We start from the raw sequence: 16,177 nt of genomic DNA on the forward strand, positions 1-16,177 counted from the left end.
GGAGCGCTAGATTTACTGGTCTTCTGTTGTAGTTGTTGTTGTTGTTGATTTTTTGAGGAACCGGATATAGTTTGCTTGTATCTCAAAAATGCAGTTTGTATTAAAAGTGGTACATTTATTTTTTTTCCCATTTGAAATTACATGCAGTCATTGCAATATGCTCGTCATATCCTGTGAAAAAAAAAAAGACCTTTTGTTTTCTACTGTTTTCTATCATTTTCTATCTTTTGCTCTCATGCCCTTGAACTTTGTAGCAAATAGTGTAGAAAGAGCATCCGTTGCAGTATTGTATGTTTTGTCATGTTTTTGGGGTGTAGAAATGGCATTCTGCCACATGAACAAGCCTCTGTTGTGGTTTCTTTATTGGCCTATTGATTTTGCAATTTGGTTTTTGTTCTCTTTCTTTTTGCCCCTGATTATCCTTGAATTCATACAGGATTCTCAGAAAATCAGCTGTTGCATCACATCATTCATGTTGTAGCTAGATGTAGAGAACAATCATGATACAGCAATTAGATTACTATAAAATTGGCAGAGCACACCACGGGGATAGCAGACACATGCTGCTCGTTGGTGTTAAATCCCTTGGAAATCTTTTATCAAGTTGCAACACACTCTTGCCACTACAGATCCCAGCCTGGATGTACATGGGATCAATTCTGAGTCAGTTGATACAAGTTCTGTGTACTTTGCAATGTGATTACGTGACAATGGAGCAAAGACACTTTACATGTGTCAACCCAGGCGACATAAATACATCTTCCATTTGACTGCAGAGTGTACACAGCTTAACAAATTGTCTGTACTCTTCTTTACCTTTAATGGTTTGCTCGGATTTGTTTGAGATGGGATGGTACATGCAACCTGTAAAATCTGTTTGTGACGATTTTCACAAATGTTCCATGCAAGCTTTTTGAAATGTTCCAAACAATGATATACATTGAAAGCTGGAATTGATGAGTGTTGAAGGTACGGTACATGTAGGTTACCAGTTACTTAACATTGGGTATAAATGAAGATCAAATGCCATAATTGCAGCCTTTTCTTTCTGTTAGGTGATGCATCAGACTTTTTTTATGTCGATTTCATTTTGAAAAGGAATTGTGTGCAAAATTTGTACATTGTATCTATTCATTTCTGTTCGCAGTCAATATCAAGCTCATCTCTAAATGAATATGTTAGATTGAGGAAGTAATCATATAGTAGGTGATAGAGATGAAAGTCCAGTGACTCCAGCTTAAGGTTTCAATGCCCTTGAGCAGACTTGCGTGTCCTTAAAGGTATAGCATTGTAAAATGTATGCTTCTAGCATTTGAGGTATTTTGCAACTCACACTTGTACCAGCTCAGAATCACATTCTACCTTTCATGTTTTGTGTTCATTTCATGATGAAAGAAATCTCGGTCAAAATGAAAAAGAGCATATTCTTAAGAAATTCTTTGTTGAGATATCAAGGTCTAAACTTGTCTTCCAATTTAGTGTATTTATTTGATAGTGATTGGATTCATGGAAATAGGAGAACAACATATATCTTGTAATTCTGTAATTTTTTTTAGTAAATTCATGGTGTATCTATTCCCCCCCCCCCCCCCAACAGGATATTTTCGGTGCTCTCGGCAGTCCTTCACATCGGCAACATCAACTTTCGGAAGCCCACGGAGCAGGATTACGTGACCATCAAGAACATTGCCACTGTGAAGGTCGTGTCCGACCTGCTGAAGGTGCGCATGGAGACCCTGATGGTGGCGCTAACCAAGAGGCGGTCGGTGGCTCGCGGGGAGCAGTTCTTTGTGCAATATCGCATGGCTGAGGTACGTCTGATTTATCATGTAAAGAAAAAAGGGTTTATGTCCATAAAGAGTCACCGTAGTGTTAAATAATTTTGTGAGGTTGATGGATTTCACAGTACTCAGCTATTAATAATGTTTCCAACTGAACTTCATGCTAGAGATATGGGCCTTCATATGTGTGAAATGTAGATGCATTTATGAATGGTGCAAGTACTTTGCATATTTTGTTGATATGAATTCTGATTAAATTTTGAATTTGAAAATGTAGATCTATGCATTTTCACATTGCATTTTGACGGAAATTCACAGTGCTCAGCTATTGACAATGTTTCCAACTGAACTTCATGCTAGAGATATAGGCCTTCAAATGAGTGAAATGTAGATGCACTTATGAATGGTATATTTTGTTGGTATGAATTCAGATTAAAATTTAGATTCGAAAGTATGTCTTTGAAGAAATATGCATTCATTCTTGACATACATTGTATCTTCCTTCAAGGTTGATAGGGAATATCAATATTTCAACTGCCAAGATTTCATCCACTCATGATTTGAAGATCATGCAATATTGGTCTTTTGTTTTTATAGCCCTGTTCTATTCTGTCTTTGCCAATAGGCCATAGCAACCCGTGATGCCCTTGCCAAAGGCCTGTACTGTGCTCTCTTCGAGTGGATCGTACTCCAGGTCAATTATGCGCTGCTGTCGAGGTACGAGGTCAAAGGTGAACATCAGGTGAGTGAAGAAAAAGACTCCTTTGAATCACAATTCTGGAGGAGATGATTCTGGGATGTGTACAAACGTATTTACCTATTTTATTGCTTTCTTTCCTCTTCGCCTCTTTTGGTATTTTGTCACTCTTACCTGTCATTCTTTTTGTCCTCTGTGCCCTTCTGTTTAATTCTGTAGAAATTTGATAACTATTTGTTTTGTTTTGTTTTGTTTTCATCAAAATTTGTACCTCAGTGTCACTCACTTTCGAGCTGTTACTTTGCTTTTATATTTTTCTTTTACGTATCATTCATAAAATTGATTTCCATGCCCATTATTTTATTCATTTTTTATTGATAGTATATTTATTTTTTTCTTTAAGTCTATAATTCTTCCCAGCATTTTTTAGTTCACTGCATGTGCTATGATTTCTGTGATTTATTTTTTTCTTTTCTCTCTTGGTCTGCCTTTTGTGAATCACCATTGTTGATAATAATAGTAATGATAATGATAATTAGACAAATTTATAAAGTGCAGCTACTATATAAATGTACTCTGCTGCACTGTGATGTTACAGAGCTCCTAACGCTGTTACGGATTAAACATTAGTAACGAATTAATCAAAAGCTTGTGATTGTTAACCATGAAAAGATAACATGATGTGAGATGATGGTAAACTGGAGAACTAGTACCACAACATATGCTTTTGTGATCTTAGAAAGTGTCAGTGTGGTTTGAATAAAGCTTTAATAGACACTAGACGCCTATTTCTTTTAAATGATCATTTAACCCGTTGAAGACTAGTTCTGATTATTCTGGGGGTTGGGGTGAATGGAAATGTGTTTTACAGAAAGTCAGTCCGTCTTACAATGGGTTAAGTATCAGGGCCCCTCTCTAAGAGATAGAAGATCTGGGTTGCAGGGAATTACCAATAGGTTGTGATTCTCAGCTACACCTCTGATAGTCATGATAGTAAGGGGATTTTTTTTTTCAAAACTTTTTATCAGGCAACAGCCAACACTATGTACAATCAAAAGCACAAACCAAGGCAATCATGCACAGGGCAAATACAGTGTATGTTACACTGCCAAACAAAACAATAACCTTTCAGACAAAATCTCCTCAAAATATCGAACATCCTAACTTGCTGCATTGTTGGTGTGAATTGTCAACTAATGTGATAGTTATTAAAAGTCTTTTGTACATCACTCGCAACCAGAAGAGCACATGTATGTCACTCTGGAGAGGTCAGCTTACTTGCCTTACTGTCGTCATGGTTACGCCATTGTTCTTTTGAGTGCAGGTTTTTAAAAGAGTCCACTTCCTGCTGTAGTAGTAGTGGTTCTTGAATTTCGTAGTGTGTCATAAAGAAATTTTGATTGCATTGCATATCACCAAGGGATAGGCCTACAGTGTTACGGAGTGTGGATGAAAAAATGTATTACTTCATTTTGTATCATGAAAGGTTACATCTTCAGGTCCCTTGTATCCTATTCCTACCTATTAATAATTTTTAATGACCTTTTTGTGTGTTAGTGGGGGGGGGGGGGGGAGTTAAAGTTCTATAGTTTTAATGCACACAGAGTTGAGGACATTACAAAATTCCACAAGGACAAAGTGTGCCATTGAGTGGTCGGTTGAATTGCCATATTGAAGCATTTCCTTCCTCAATGTTCCAAAGGTTTGGTCACTCTTCAGTTTGACCTCAGTCCACATAAAACACAGTAAATGACCACTATTTGGAAACCACTGAGTTTTACACCCCCCCCCCCCCCCCCCCCCCAGTGGATTTTGTGATCATATAATTTTTGGGTTGCCACTGTCCTTGTTTGGGGATGTGCTCTTTTGTTTGTTTGCTTGTTTTTTTGTTTTTGTTTTTTTTTCTGAGGAAGTTAGCCATTATACAAAGAAAGGATGCATACTGTTATGCATTGCAAAATTTATGTTCAACAAAAGCTCTCCCATGCTCTAACCCCCGTCGCTCTCTTTCTCTCTTTCTCTCCGTCTCTGTTATCTCTCGTAATTGTGTAAAAGAAACTGTGTAACTGACACCCTATTGGAGGCTGTGGTGTTGGGGGAGAAGCACTAATCTATCAGGAAGAATTAAAAGCCAGGATTATTTTCCTGTATTTGATGCAGTGGAAAAGATTATGTTTCACTATGAATTATATCTCTTGAATGTAATGCAATATTCACAGGAATTAATCACTTTACAAGATGGTGCAATGATGCAGAGTTGATATCTGTGATGAAGGTTTTCATTTATATACAATTAAAATCAATCATGAAATACTATTTTTAGTGGTATTAAAGAGCATTTATCTGTAAAGAATATATAAGCCAATTTATAGTTATTATTAACTTGATTGTGATAGGAAAAAAAGTCCACTTAAAGGCACAGCTTGCACTTGCAGTGCACATTGATAGATACGGTAATGATTATCTCTTGTACATGGAAGTCAATTCCTATATTTTCTTGATGTGAAAAGGTAACAGACTGACAAGTTTGACTGTGAAGTGCAATTTGTCTTCCACATTTCTGTTGCCAGGGCAACTCAATTGGTGTGTTGGACATCTTTGGGTTTGAGGACTTCCAGAGGAACAGCTTTGAGCAGTTCTGCATCAACTTTGCCAACGAGCATCTGCAGTACTACTTCAACCAGCATGTGTTCAAGTTGGAACAGGTATGTTAGCCTGGGAAAGATAACAGTGAAAGTGAATGTAGGACAAGGTGGATAGATAGATGGATGGACGGATGGATGACAGAAAGGGGGGACAGATTGAAAGAAGGATTGATACAAGATGTAGATGGATAGTTTGTTGATAGTATGATTGTTAGTTGGTTGACTGGAGAGATACAAACTGTAGGAGAGTGTGGAATTGACAAGTGATGTGATGAACGCAAAATATGATAAATGGATAATGATGGAAGAGATAGATGAATACACTTGTAGATTTGGAATCGGTTTGTGAATGGTAGAAGGAGTGGTTGGTTAGAATCAGGAAGGATTAAATGGATAGATAGATTGATGTTTCATTGCAAATTGGTTGATGGATAAATGTTTGGATACATGGACAGATGAGTGAGAGAATGGATTGATAGATAAATGAATGGATAGATAACCTCATTGACACGCATACATGTATGTTAGAGGTTATGTACAATTGTGCTTGCTCTTGTTGAATGTAAAATTTTCTGGACAAAAAAAAAATGTCATTGAGCATTATTTGTAACGGCACTGACATTACAAGAAGTATTTCTCTAAAGCAAGTCCCATATGTATTCAGTAGGCAAGTATTTGTTCTTTACAAAAAGGGTCGTGGGTTTGTAGTACTATGCTGGCACAAAGAAGATGTTTTGAGGTGAGCGTACAAGAATTAAGCTGACAACTCTGTTCTCAACTCATACTGTTCCCCCCAAATGACAGTGCCTTATCAGAAATATCATGGCATAAATATCTGAATAATACCCAGAAATTTCATGATCATTGGAGGAATTCTGAGCAGTCAAGTGACATGAAATTGAGATGATGATAATCAGTCAACAGTGTACATTGTATCTCTCCTTCTCTTGTAGCTGATTGTATTTTTGTACATTGTCAGTTCAGAGCCTTGAGGATTTTAAAAAATCCATAGAATTTTGTGATAATGAGGCTGTGATGTCCGCTTGATCATCAACCATTGATAACAGTTAATAATAAACTTTATATTTATTATTATTATTATTATTGTTGTTGTTGTTGTTATTATTATTATTATGATTTTTATTATTATTATTATTTTTATTATCATCATTATTATTATCATTGTTATTATCATTACTATTATTATAATTATTATTATTATTATTGTTATTATTATTATTATTATTATTATTATTATTATTATTATTATTATTATTATTATTATTATTATTATTCATTTATTTGGCATTTGCAATACAGTAAAAGTGATAACAGATAAACAAACAAAACATGCGAAATACAAAGATACAAGATCTGCAGTGGTGCCAATTAGGCAAAAAATGGTGCTCTCAACATATGCGAAGCTATTTCCATCGTCAAACCTGGGAGACTGTGTTGTCTAATAGTGTTTGCATCACAGATCTAGAGCTTGCTATTATATGTGTGTGTGATGTTTTGGCCCAATGACAGGAGGAGTACAAGAGGGAAGGCATCGCCTGGAAGGACATCGAGTTCATCGACAACACAGGATGTCTCCTGCTGATCGAGAAGAGGCCCACAGGGCTGATGCACATTCTGGACGATGACTGCAAGTGAGTTGCCGTGGTTTCAAACAATATGCATCCCCCTTTGACGGAGTATCTGCTTTAATAGGGAATTCTCACATCAAGAGCTTCGTGGCAGCTGTCTTTATAGTAAATGCACGCTCCTAATAAGATACATGATAAACATTTTTTGTTAGTGTTATTATGTTTGTGATATTTCTCATTTACAATGTGACTTATATCAATGTAGATTTTGATTCATCCAGGTAGTATGGTAATCACGCTTTTTAATGTGACTTATGATGATGATGATAGTGATACGATGATGGGAATGGTACATGTATTTATCATGGTGATGATCGTGATGATGTTGGTCATGATGGTGGTTGTGATCTGACTGGTAATAGAAATCTAATAATATTAAGGAATGATGATGGACGTAAAGTAAAGAAAAGAACAACCACCACCACCACCAACACCATCATCATTGCCACTGACAACAACAACAACATCAGCAGCAGCAGCAACAACATCAATGACCATTCCATCAACCACAACAACATCTTCATCACCGCCTATAGCAGGAATATCAACATCAAGATCACCACCAACGAACAGCAACCAGAACATCACAATAATATCGACAACAACAACCACAACATCAACCACATCAACAACCATTCCATCAACCACAACAACATCTTCATCACCGCCTATAGCAGGAATAACAACATCAAGATCACCACCAACCAACAGCAACCAGAACACCACAATAATATCGACAGCAACAACCACAACATCAACCACATCAACAACCATTCCATCAACCACAACAACATCTTCATCACCGCCTATAGCAGGAATAACAACATCAAGATCACCACCAACCAACAGCAACCAGAACATCACAATAATATCGACAACAACCACAACATCAATCATGGCAACACCATCAACAACAACAACAGTTATCATCACTTCTCATCCCGTGTTACCCTCCCGACCAGCTTCCCAGCCAAAGACACAGATGGTAGCAACCTGCTGAACAAGTTCGTCAAGGAGCACACAGGAAACGAGTATTTTCAGCAGGTCCCTATCCAGGAGCACGCATTCATTATCCAGCACTATGCAGGGAAAGTCAAATACAACATCAAGGTGAGGTTACCTTGTTTGACAATCCTATCTTTGAATGAGGAAATCCAGTCCTAAAATAAGTTAGTCTAATAAAAAAAGAGTAAAATCTTACGAATTCAGTGGTAAAAATTTCACTGAAATTAGATGAAAAATAAGGAAGTTATGGAATTTTGAAGTTTTGCTCATTTCTGCAAAACAGTTCTTGTACAGTGGATATGGATATGCAAGTGAGTGAGATGTGATGTCATAACTTTACAATTTTCCATTGATCGTGTAAAAAAAAAAATGACAAAAATACAATGTTTCTGTCATTGAAGTTTAAAACATGATGTTATTCCTAGTTGAATAACTGCAGAATAGTGATCAGTTAGATATATCAGGATTTGAGCCTTGGGCATAATTGCGTTTAAATGAAAAATTGGAAATTCCAAAATTTTGTGTACAAACTATATGGCAAGTTGTGAGGGTATGACATGCTCAATTTGCCTTATGCATATTTATATTGACCGTTATAAAGAACTGTTTCCTAAAAAATTAGTGAAACTTCAAAATGTCATAACTTCCTTATATTTCACCTGATTTCGATCAAAATTTTACCGTGGTTGAACTCGTAATATTTTACTCTTTCTTATCAGACTAACTTATATTTGGACTGGATTTCCCCTTTAAAGCTAGAACATAGTTCTTGAAATAGTGCAAAATTCGCCTCGCCACCATTTCAAATTTGCTCGCAATAAATCGAAAGGCACTACCAAGAAACTTGTCAGGCTAACAGCGATTTACCAGGATAATGAGGTGTTTTTGAGTATTTTGAGATCAAAAGTGTGAAATACAATATGAAATAAATGTTAATGTACCCGACTTCATTCATGAAGTGCCTTTCCTGTTTACTAGTGGGTAGAAGGTTACTGGTATGTGATGATCGGAATGTGCTCCAGAAGTAGTATTGAATTGCATGCAGTTAACAAGCTGCGACTGTGATTCACTCTGGATCATAGGATACTGCTGCATGCTGCAATGGTCTGATACATTGTAATTGATGTGCTTGATTAAAAAAAAAATCACGCAGCCACCAAGATCGGGAATGCTCTGAGATTCCAGTGCTTCCGATGTACCTTTTTGGGGGAATATTTCACATTTTGGTCATTGGCCAACTGAAATTGTGTTATCACAGCATTATTTCACACATTTCCTATACATGGGTCTCTATTTTAGAGTGAAAATTGCCAGTTTCTGCAGTCATTTGGCAACTATGTTTTACCTTTAAAATACTATGGTAGTTTTTATAAGGAGGAGTACATTTGTATTTTTTTTTCTTGTCAAGAAACGCTATTTTCTTTTCTTCCAAATTGATTGCAGTCTCAAGTTCTGTATGTAATTCTTATTGGACAGATTATTTTAGTTCCATAGATTCAGGAAAACCTCCCACAATTTTCCACTCCTGAAGATTTAGATAATACTAAAATACAAATTAGCATGAATATTAATATAATGGACCTAGTGTGATATCATTTTCTACCCAAGAATTTGTATGTATTGTGTAATTTTTTTTTTAGCAACACTCTTTTCATAGGGTTTGTGAAGACAAGGCTTAAAGTAGGATTTGTTATGAGTATCTGTGAACATTGAGGCTATAGTAATGTGAAGATTTAATACATGTAGATTTAGTTCTAATAACTATAACATTGCTGTGAGGGGACTTGGGGGACCTTGAAGGCATTATGAACTTGGTACCGAGAGCACGAGTATATTTCTTTGCCCCGCTTTCGTCGATGCAGGACTTTCGCGAGAAGAACACCGACCTCATGCGGAACGACATTGTGTCGGTGCTGAAGAACAGCCGCCTGGCCTTCGTTGGGGAGCTGGTTGGCAAGAATCCTGTGGCGGTCTTCAGGTGGGCGATACTGCGGGCCTTCTTCAGGTCGGTCAGTGCATTCCGGGCAGCCGGGACCAACGTCCAGAAAGATGCCAGTGAGTCATTCACATTTTTCTCTGGTCGCACCCAGTCAGCTCTGAGACTCGTATCACAGTATCCCTTAACCACAACTTCAACGGCCCTTTCTGAATTTGTAATGATACATCTCCCCCCCCCCTTCCACCTCTCTCTATTAAACCATCTATCAATCTACACGTATATACAGCTGTATCTACAATTTTGTATCTATGTTTCTATCTATCTATATTTCTATTATCTATATCTATCTATCTATCTATCTATCTATCTATCTATCTATCTATCTATCTATCTGTCTGTCTGTCTGTCTGTCTGTCTATCTATCTATCTATGTATCTACTGTATCTATCTATCTATATATCTATCTATCTCTCTATCTATCTATCTATCTATCTATCTATCTATCTATCTATCTTTCTCTCTACAATGTATCTCTCTGTGCTTTTAGATATATATATATATATATATATATATATATATATATATATATATATATATATATATATATATAAGAATCGGGTCAATTATGTCTTTCCAAGCTTCTCCTTCCTTCACATTTGAGTAGTACAGTGTACATGCTTGCATAATTATGATTCTTGTGTTAAGCCATATTCTGTCAGTTGTCTGTAGTGGCATACTGGGAATGAGATTGGAATATTAGTTTGGACTATGATACAGATGATCAAATTAGTTACTTAGGATTTGTTACTTGATCCCAACCCATCAAGTGTCGGTGGCAGAGTACACATCCTCGATCTTATCCACGGTGTAGCTGGTCAAAGCAAAATCGATACTGGATGTACCGTTGTATGTTAACTATCTATTGCTGGTCAAGTCATCATTTAAAAGAATTTGTCTGTTGCCGGATTAACTCAGTATTGTTTGTACAAGGTGTATATCCTGTAAAGATAGGACTTGGTACACGTAAGTGATTCAGTGCATTTTCCAGTGGTTGGAACATAGTCAACTGTGGCAATCTCTTTGTGTAGGCTACCCTATGTTGTCAGTTTATATGGGGCAGTTCTACGACCTGCATACGACAGCTTGATTTTACACATTCATACTCTAATGTTAGATATACACGTAGCAAGTTGAACGATCAAAAATGCAAGATTTGATTGGTGACAAACTTTTCTCTTGATTGTCAAGTGGAAAACAAACAATGTATGATTTTTGCGGAGAGACGGGGGAGGGGGGGGATTTGGGGAAACTGTTTTTTCACTCGAAGCATGAATGACTCAAGGACAAAGAAACGATCATAATCATATCAAAAAGTACAGTACTGATGCCATAATTTGTGTATTCTTTGATTTGTTTTATGTGCTGTCATGTTCTCCAGATGGAAAGAGCAAGAAAAGACCCCCAAACCTCACTCTGTCTGTTGATGGCAGGGATGAAAGTGTCTTGAGGTAAGGCTATCCAGGTCAAGATGACAGTATGTACTCTCTATTTCATGTTGCCTTTCCTCACATTTCAACTGAAACAGAAAAACAAAATGGAATCCCAGTGATATATGTATTCCAGATCTTATTCAACTTACCCGCAAGTTGAATTGTGTTTTAAGTAAAGTGAATGTGTATATCAGTGTCTAAAAAATGCTACTAAAAAAAAAGGAAGGAATAAAGACAAGATAAAATGCACACACAAATAAAGAAACCCACGTGTCTTTGTTTGGAACCAGAAGAAAAAAATGCAGTCTCTTCATAAACGTTATGTCAAAATGCAGTATTAAAATTCAAACTTCTTCATCGTAATATAACTAGCAGGAAGCAAAGATAGTAATCAAAAGTCTACGAGGTGATCATAAATTTTGTGTGGAATTTGTGTGGGTATTTACGTGGAATATGGTCTCACATTATTCGTATGTACATGTACATCTATTCATATTGTGTTTGTGGTTTAGATGTCAATATAACAATTTTCATGAACAACTCCTCTTAATATCTGATTATTGTCATCGATCATGCCATTTAAGTGAGCTACTAAAAAAAAAGTTCTTGTTTTTTATGATATTTTTTTTTGTTTTTTTGTTTTTTATGACATTCTTGTGATATTAATGTTTTTCCTTACAACAGGTCGTTAAAAACCACTCTTTGTTGTTTGTTACCAATGAAAGTTTTTTTCCTATGATTTGGTGCAATTAAACTGTAACAACCTGTGACCTTTGACCGTGTGCACTCCAAGCAATACTGCCCCATTATGTTTTTTCGCTTTCTACCTACGATCCAATCTGCCTATCACACAAAACTCGTCACACATGCCCTAATCCAAGGACAATCCACTGCAAAGTTCTGGCAAAATGGACTAGAGAGTTTGCTTCCAAATCACACTATTGGCATACCTTAATCAGAAATTGCCATAATAGTGCTGTAGAATCTACTTTAGAGTCTATATATAGCAAATGCCCATAATCTACTAATAGCAAATGCCCATTAACTACTTTGTAGTTATTTTCAGGGCATGAAATCATGTGCAGTATGTCTGTCAGGAAGTCTTGTGGTATCTTTATGACCACTTTTACAGTAGCTTATAACAATATATTACCCCAATGCAATTTCTTTGTGGTAGTTCTCTTGTCATAGCCAGATTTCCACAGTGTGCACAGGAACTTTACTAGTGGTACAGAGAAACATCATCAACATAGCCACTATTAAATGCAAACAGTTTCAAGAATTGGCTGTGCACCCTTGGAATACTGAGCAATCTTGCCTCAATCCTTAAAGAGTCCATAGCTGTGGGGGTAAACTGAGCAGATGTAAACTGCATTCAAATTTCTGTACAGTCCATACCAACAAATTCTACTGTGAATGGTGTTGTGGGCACCTAGGTTAAGGTTATGTGTGACTGGCTTTTGTTAGATAACTCCACAACACAGTGTGTTCTGCCCTAAAGTTGTACCTCTCTGTAAAGTCACCCGCTGAATTACAATGTCGACACTACACGTCTCTCAACTTTCTAAACCCTTGTGTTTAGATGTGTTCACCACTGCGCTTCGCTGTAAGTAAACTTAGAGGAAACGTACTATCACTGTCAGAAAGGCCACTTGCAATCCTCTCCTTTATTCTTCTCTTACACCAAGGCACAAGAATGCTGTAGAGAATTTAGAGTTTGATAGAAACACTATTAAAAAACATGTGACAGATGTTATGTAATGATACTATATACAATATGTAAGGTCTCACTGTTTTTTCTTTCATACTTTTTTTTTTATTCAGAAGAAAAAAACACCTTATCATCAAAATAGGCAGCTACAGTACACATACATATCACTTAATGTTGTTTCAGATGGCATTCATTCAAACACCAACGTTATACAAATCAGGGCTCAACACTAGTAGCAGTGGCCTGGTGGCCCGAGGACATTAAAAATCAATGTCAAGCCACCACGCTTTCAAAAAGGATATCTTTTGGTGGCCTGATTGGGCAACTACAGATTCACACTAAATTGCTATGTTTCCTTTCATTCAGCATTACTACACTTTTTCGGGCCACAAACATGTCAAATTTAATGATTTTAGTTGCCCAAAAACAGAACACTAGGAAAAAAAGTTACTATCAAGCCCATTTTAAATGTAGATACAGCAGAGATGCTTTTGATAGAACAGCTTTGGTGGGAAAACCTTTCAAAGTTCCCCTAAGGGATTATACAAGATATCAATCAATATTCATTGGAATTGTGAGCCAAGTCATTAGGCTTAAGATTTTTTCTCAACAGTGTGTATTTATAAAGGAGAACTCTACTGCTGTATTAGCTTGTTTTTGTGCGTGATTGTAGAATAAGAATTTAATAGTTGCCCAGTGGATATCATGCACATATCTTGTGTTTCAGTACTCAGGTATTTAACTTGCAGATTTCATTCCTGTTGAAAGCAGAGACAGTTTCTTGCCTGTCCATTCAGATCAGGGGCCTGTGGCTCTAAAACCTGGACGTTATCATACTTCACACCTGCCTTGGTGTACGGAATGGACGTCAAATGTTTCAAATAAAAATAAAGTCGTCCAAACCTCTCTTTACAATCCATCTTAAATGGGCAATTGATGGAGCATGGCCCATTCAAAGGTCATAAGGTCATTAGAAACGTCTGTGAATCTACAGACAAGTACAACACTTTTGTATTTGTCATTGATGATTCAAGATGTTGATCGATAAAACCAGTACCCTGTACATTTCTGTATCGTACATTTCTAGAGTACATGCCTAGATATACTGATCATACTAGAGCGTACCAAATCAATCTTGTTGTTGAAGACTGCAACAGTCAGACTTTTTGTGAGAATTGATATTGTAAGACATTTTAGATGCACACACAAACGTACTTTCACTTTTATGAGTGATTCAGTTCTGTCACGTGAAAATTGTTTTGGTATTTAACTACTGCATTTAAGTTTTTGAAGAAAGAGATCATAGAAAGATTCTTATGTGTTTGTGTAAATGTGTTGGTAGCAGCAATAAATTTGAAGTTTTACCAGCGGCAAACTTGCCAATGCTTTATAAGTGAACCAATATTGGAAAGCGAATAACATGGTATGACATTATGACAAACTGTACACATGTGCAAGCAAGCTTGTACAGTAGCTGCACTTCTTGTTGCTGTTGATTTTTCGGTCACAACACATATACAGATTATCTGTGATTTGATCATGTTTTTGCAATAGAGCAATCCTTGACAGAAGTGCTAGTTGATGCAAGCTTCAAAATGCACCACATCACTTCTCTTATCGTGTTCGCTCACTGTGTCTTTTTGATTTCAGTTAGTCTTTTAACCCCCAGTCACTTGTTTCCAACCCCTCCCCTCAGAAACCTGTACACGGCTTCTAGGTGTTACCGCATAATGGCCCTCATCAAGTGAGTCTGAGCAGAGAGTTCATGTGTCACGCAGAGTTGTCAAATCCAGGGCATGCTCACCATTACATTGTATATTCTTGCCGTCCTAATCCCTCCGATCATAGTACTGTCATCGATCCCAGAGCATTCAGCACTCCCCAACCTCCCCAACCATGTACTTAAAAAAATGAAAAACAGATTAAAAAAAAAAAACCCAAATAAATCCTGCATTTTGGTATGCTCGCTGTTGCTGTGAGTTGAGTATAACATAATATGCTTCATTGTGTTGTGTGCAAGAGCATTCTAACATGAAGCAAGCTGACCGACAGAAATTGACACCTTGTCGTTATTGGTTGTCATCGTTACGTTTATACGGTGGTGCCGCTTGTGCACCGTCATTATTGCACCGATGTACTCGAGACTGGCTGTTGTCACTTCCATGTTTATTTGGTGGCTGCACCGTGGAGATGTATGCGATGCTCACGTGCATCATTTTTGCACCACTAAGTCTCGAATAGCTGTGCCATATTGAGAAATGTCTCTCTGCATGTCGAATGGTATCAGATTTTTGTGGTGCACACTCTCACAAAGCAGTGTACACAGAGTGGTTTGTCTTTACATGTATATACACACTAACTTTGTTCTGATAACATAGCATACCAGGTATGCACTTTGCAAGTATATGTTCCACAATCAAACATTCGTACACAAATGCCATATCATATCGGATTTGGCGATATCGCACTCGGTAGATGAACATTTTGTTTTTAATAGTAGAACGAACACATACACTGTATTAATCAATAAACAGCTTTCACCAATGAAAAAATACCTGTAGTAAAATGCAAACGCATCACACATTGTCAGAGACTCCAACTCTTCCGTTTTGGACGGGAGATCTCCCGCCGAAAACCCATTTTTGCAAAATCTCCCGTTCTCCCGTTTGAGATTTAATTTCTCCCGCCCTGGCTCTGTGTCTCCCGTTGGAAAGGATCTCTTACTTATTGCTATTGTATTTGAAAAAATAAGCCTTAGATAGCACCAGAGAGCATCTAGAACCCTAGGAACTTCGCGCTTCGCACACATGCTTGGAGTCTCCCGTTTGCTAGGGGTTTCAGGCGGGAGAATCTCCAGATCAGAAGGTGCTTTGGGTTGGAGTCTCTGCATTGTACATTTAATATACTGAGTTTGTTAAACTCCCACAGCTTTCATTGATCTCAATACAGATGTAGCTGGTAGTTTGTCATCACCATTTTACACAACTCTGTTTTTGAATTATGACAATGTTTTCATTTACATTTTGTACATACAAATTGTACACAGGTGTGTGTACTAGCCGCTCCCATACAGCCATGACGCAGTACACCACATAGGGAGCACAGGATACCTCACCATGGCACAACCATTTTTTTGTCAGCCAACTCAGGTTTTTTTGCTGATGTGTCGTGAAACATTCTGTTATGCTGGCCACAGTGTTAGAAGTCACGTCATGGCATTAACCTTTACATACTCAAAGGCATAATTATCACATGTAATA

General features: G+C 37.2%; 1 protein-coding gene across 1 annotated transcript in view; it reads left to right on the forward strand.

Moving 5' to 3' along the window:
- LOC139721050 (unconventional myosin-IXb-like) overlaps nt 1–16,177 on the forward strand; it is an 84,585-nt gene that overhangs the window by 29,654 nt on the left and 38,754 nt on the right. The window contains exons 6-14 of the mRNA XM_071632380.1: nt 1,598–1,811; nt 2,407–2,523; nt 5,049–5,183; nt 6,654–6,775; nt 7,735–7,882; nt 9,640–9,832; nt 11,155–11,224; nt 12,789–12,812; nt 14,614–14,661. Coding sequence (XP_071488481.1) covers nt 1,598–1,811; nt 2,407–2,523; nt 5,049–5,183; nt 6,654–6,775; nt 7,735–7,882; nt 9,640–9,832; nt 11,155–11,224; nt 12,789–12,812; nt 14,614–14,661 — 1,071 coding nt within the window. The remainder of the gene's footprint in view (nt 1–1,597; nt 1,812–2,406; nt 2,524–5,048; nt 5,184–6,653; nt 6,776–7,734; nt 7,883–9,639; nt 9,833–11,154; nt 11,225–12,788; nt 12,813–14,613; nt 14,662–16,177) is intronic.

This window comes from Diadema antillarum, unplaced genomic scaffold (genome assembly GCF_040938485.1).
Source record: "Diadema antillarum isolate AM-2024a unplaced genomic scaffold, OU_Dant_1.0 scf00000137, whole genome shotgun sequence".
NCBI lineage: Eukaryota > Metazoa > Echinodermata > Echinoidea > Diadematoida > Diadematidae > Diadema > Diadema antillarum.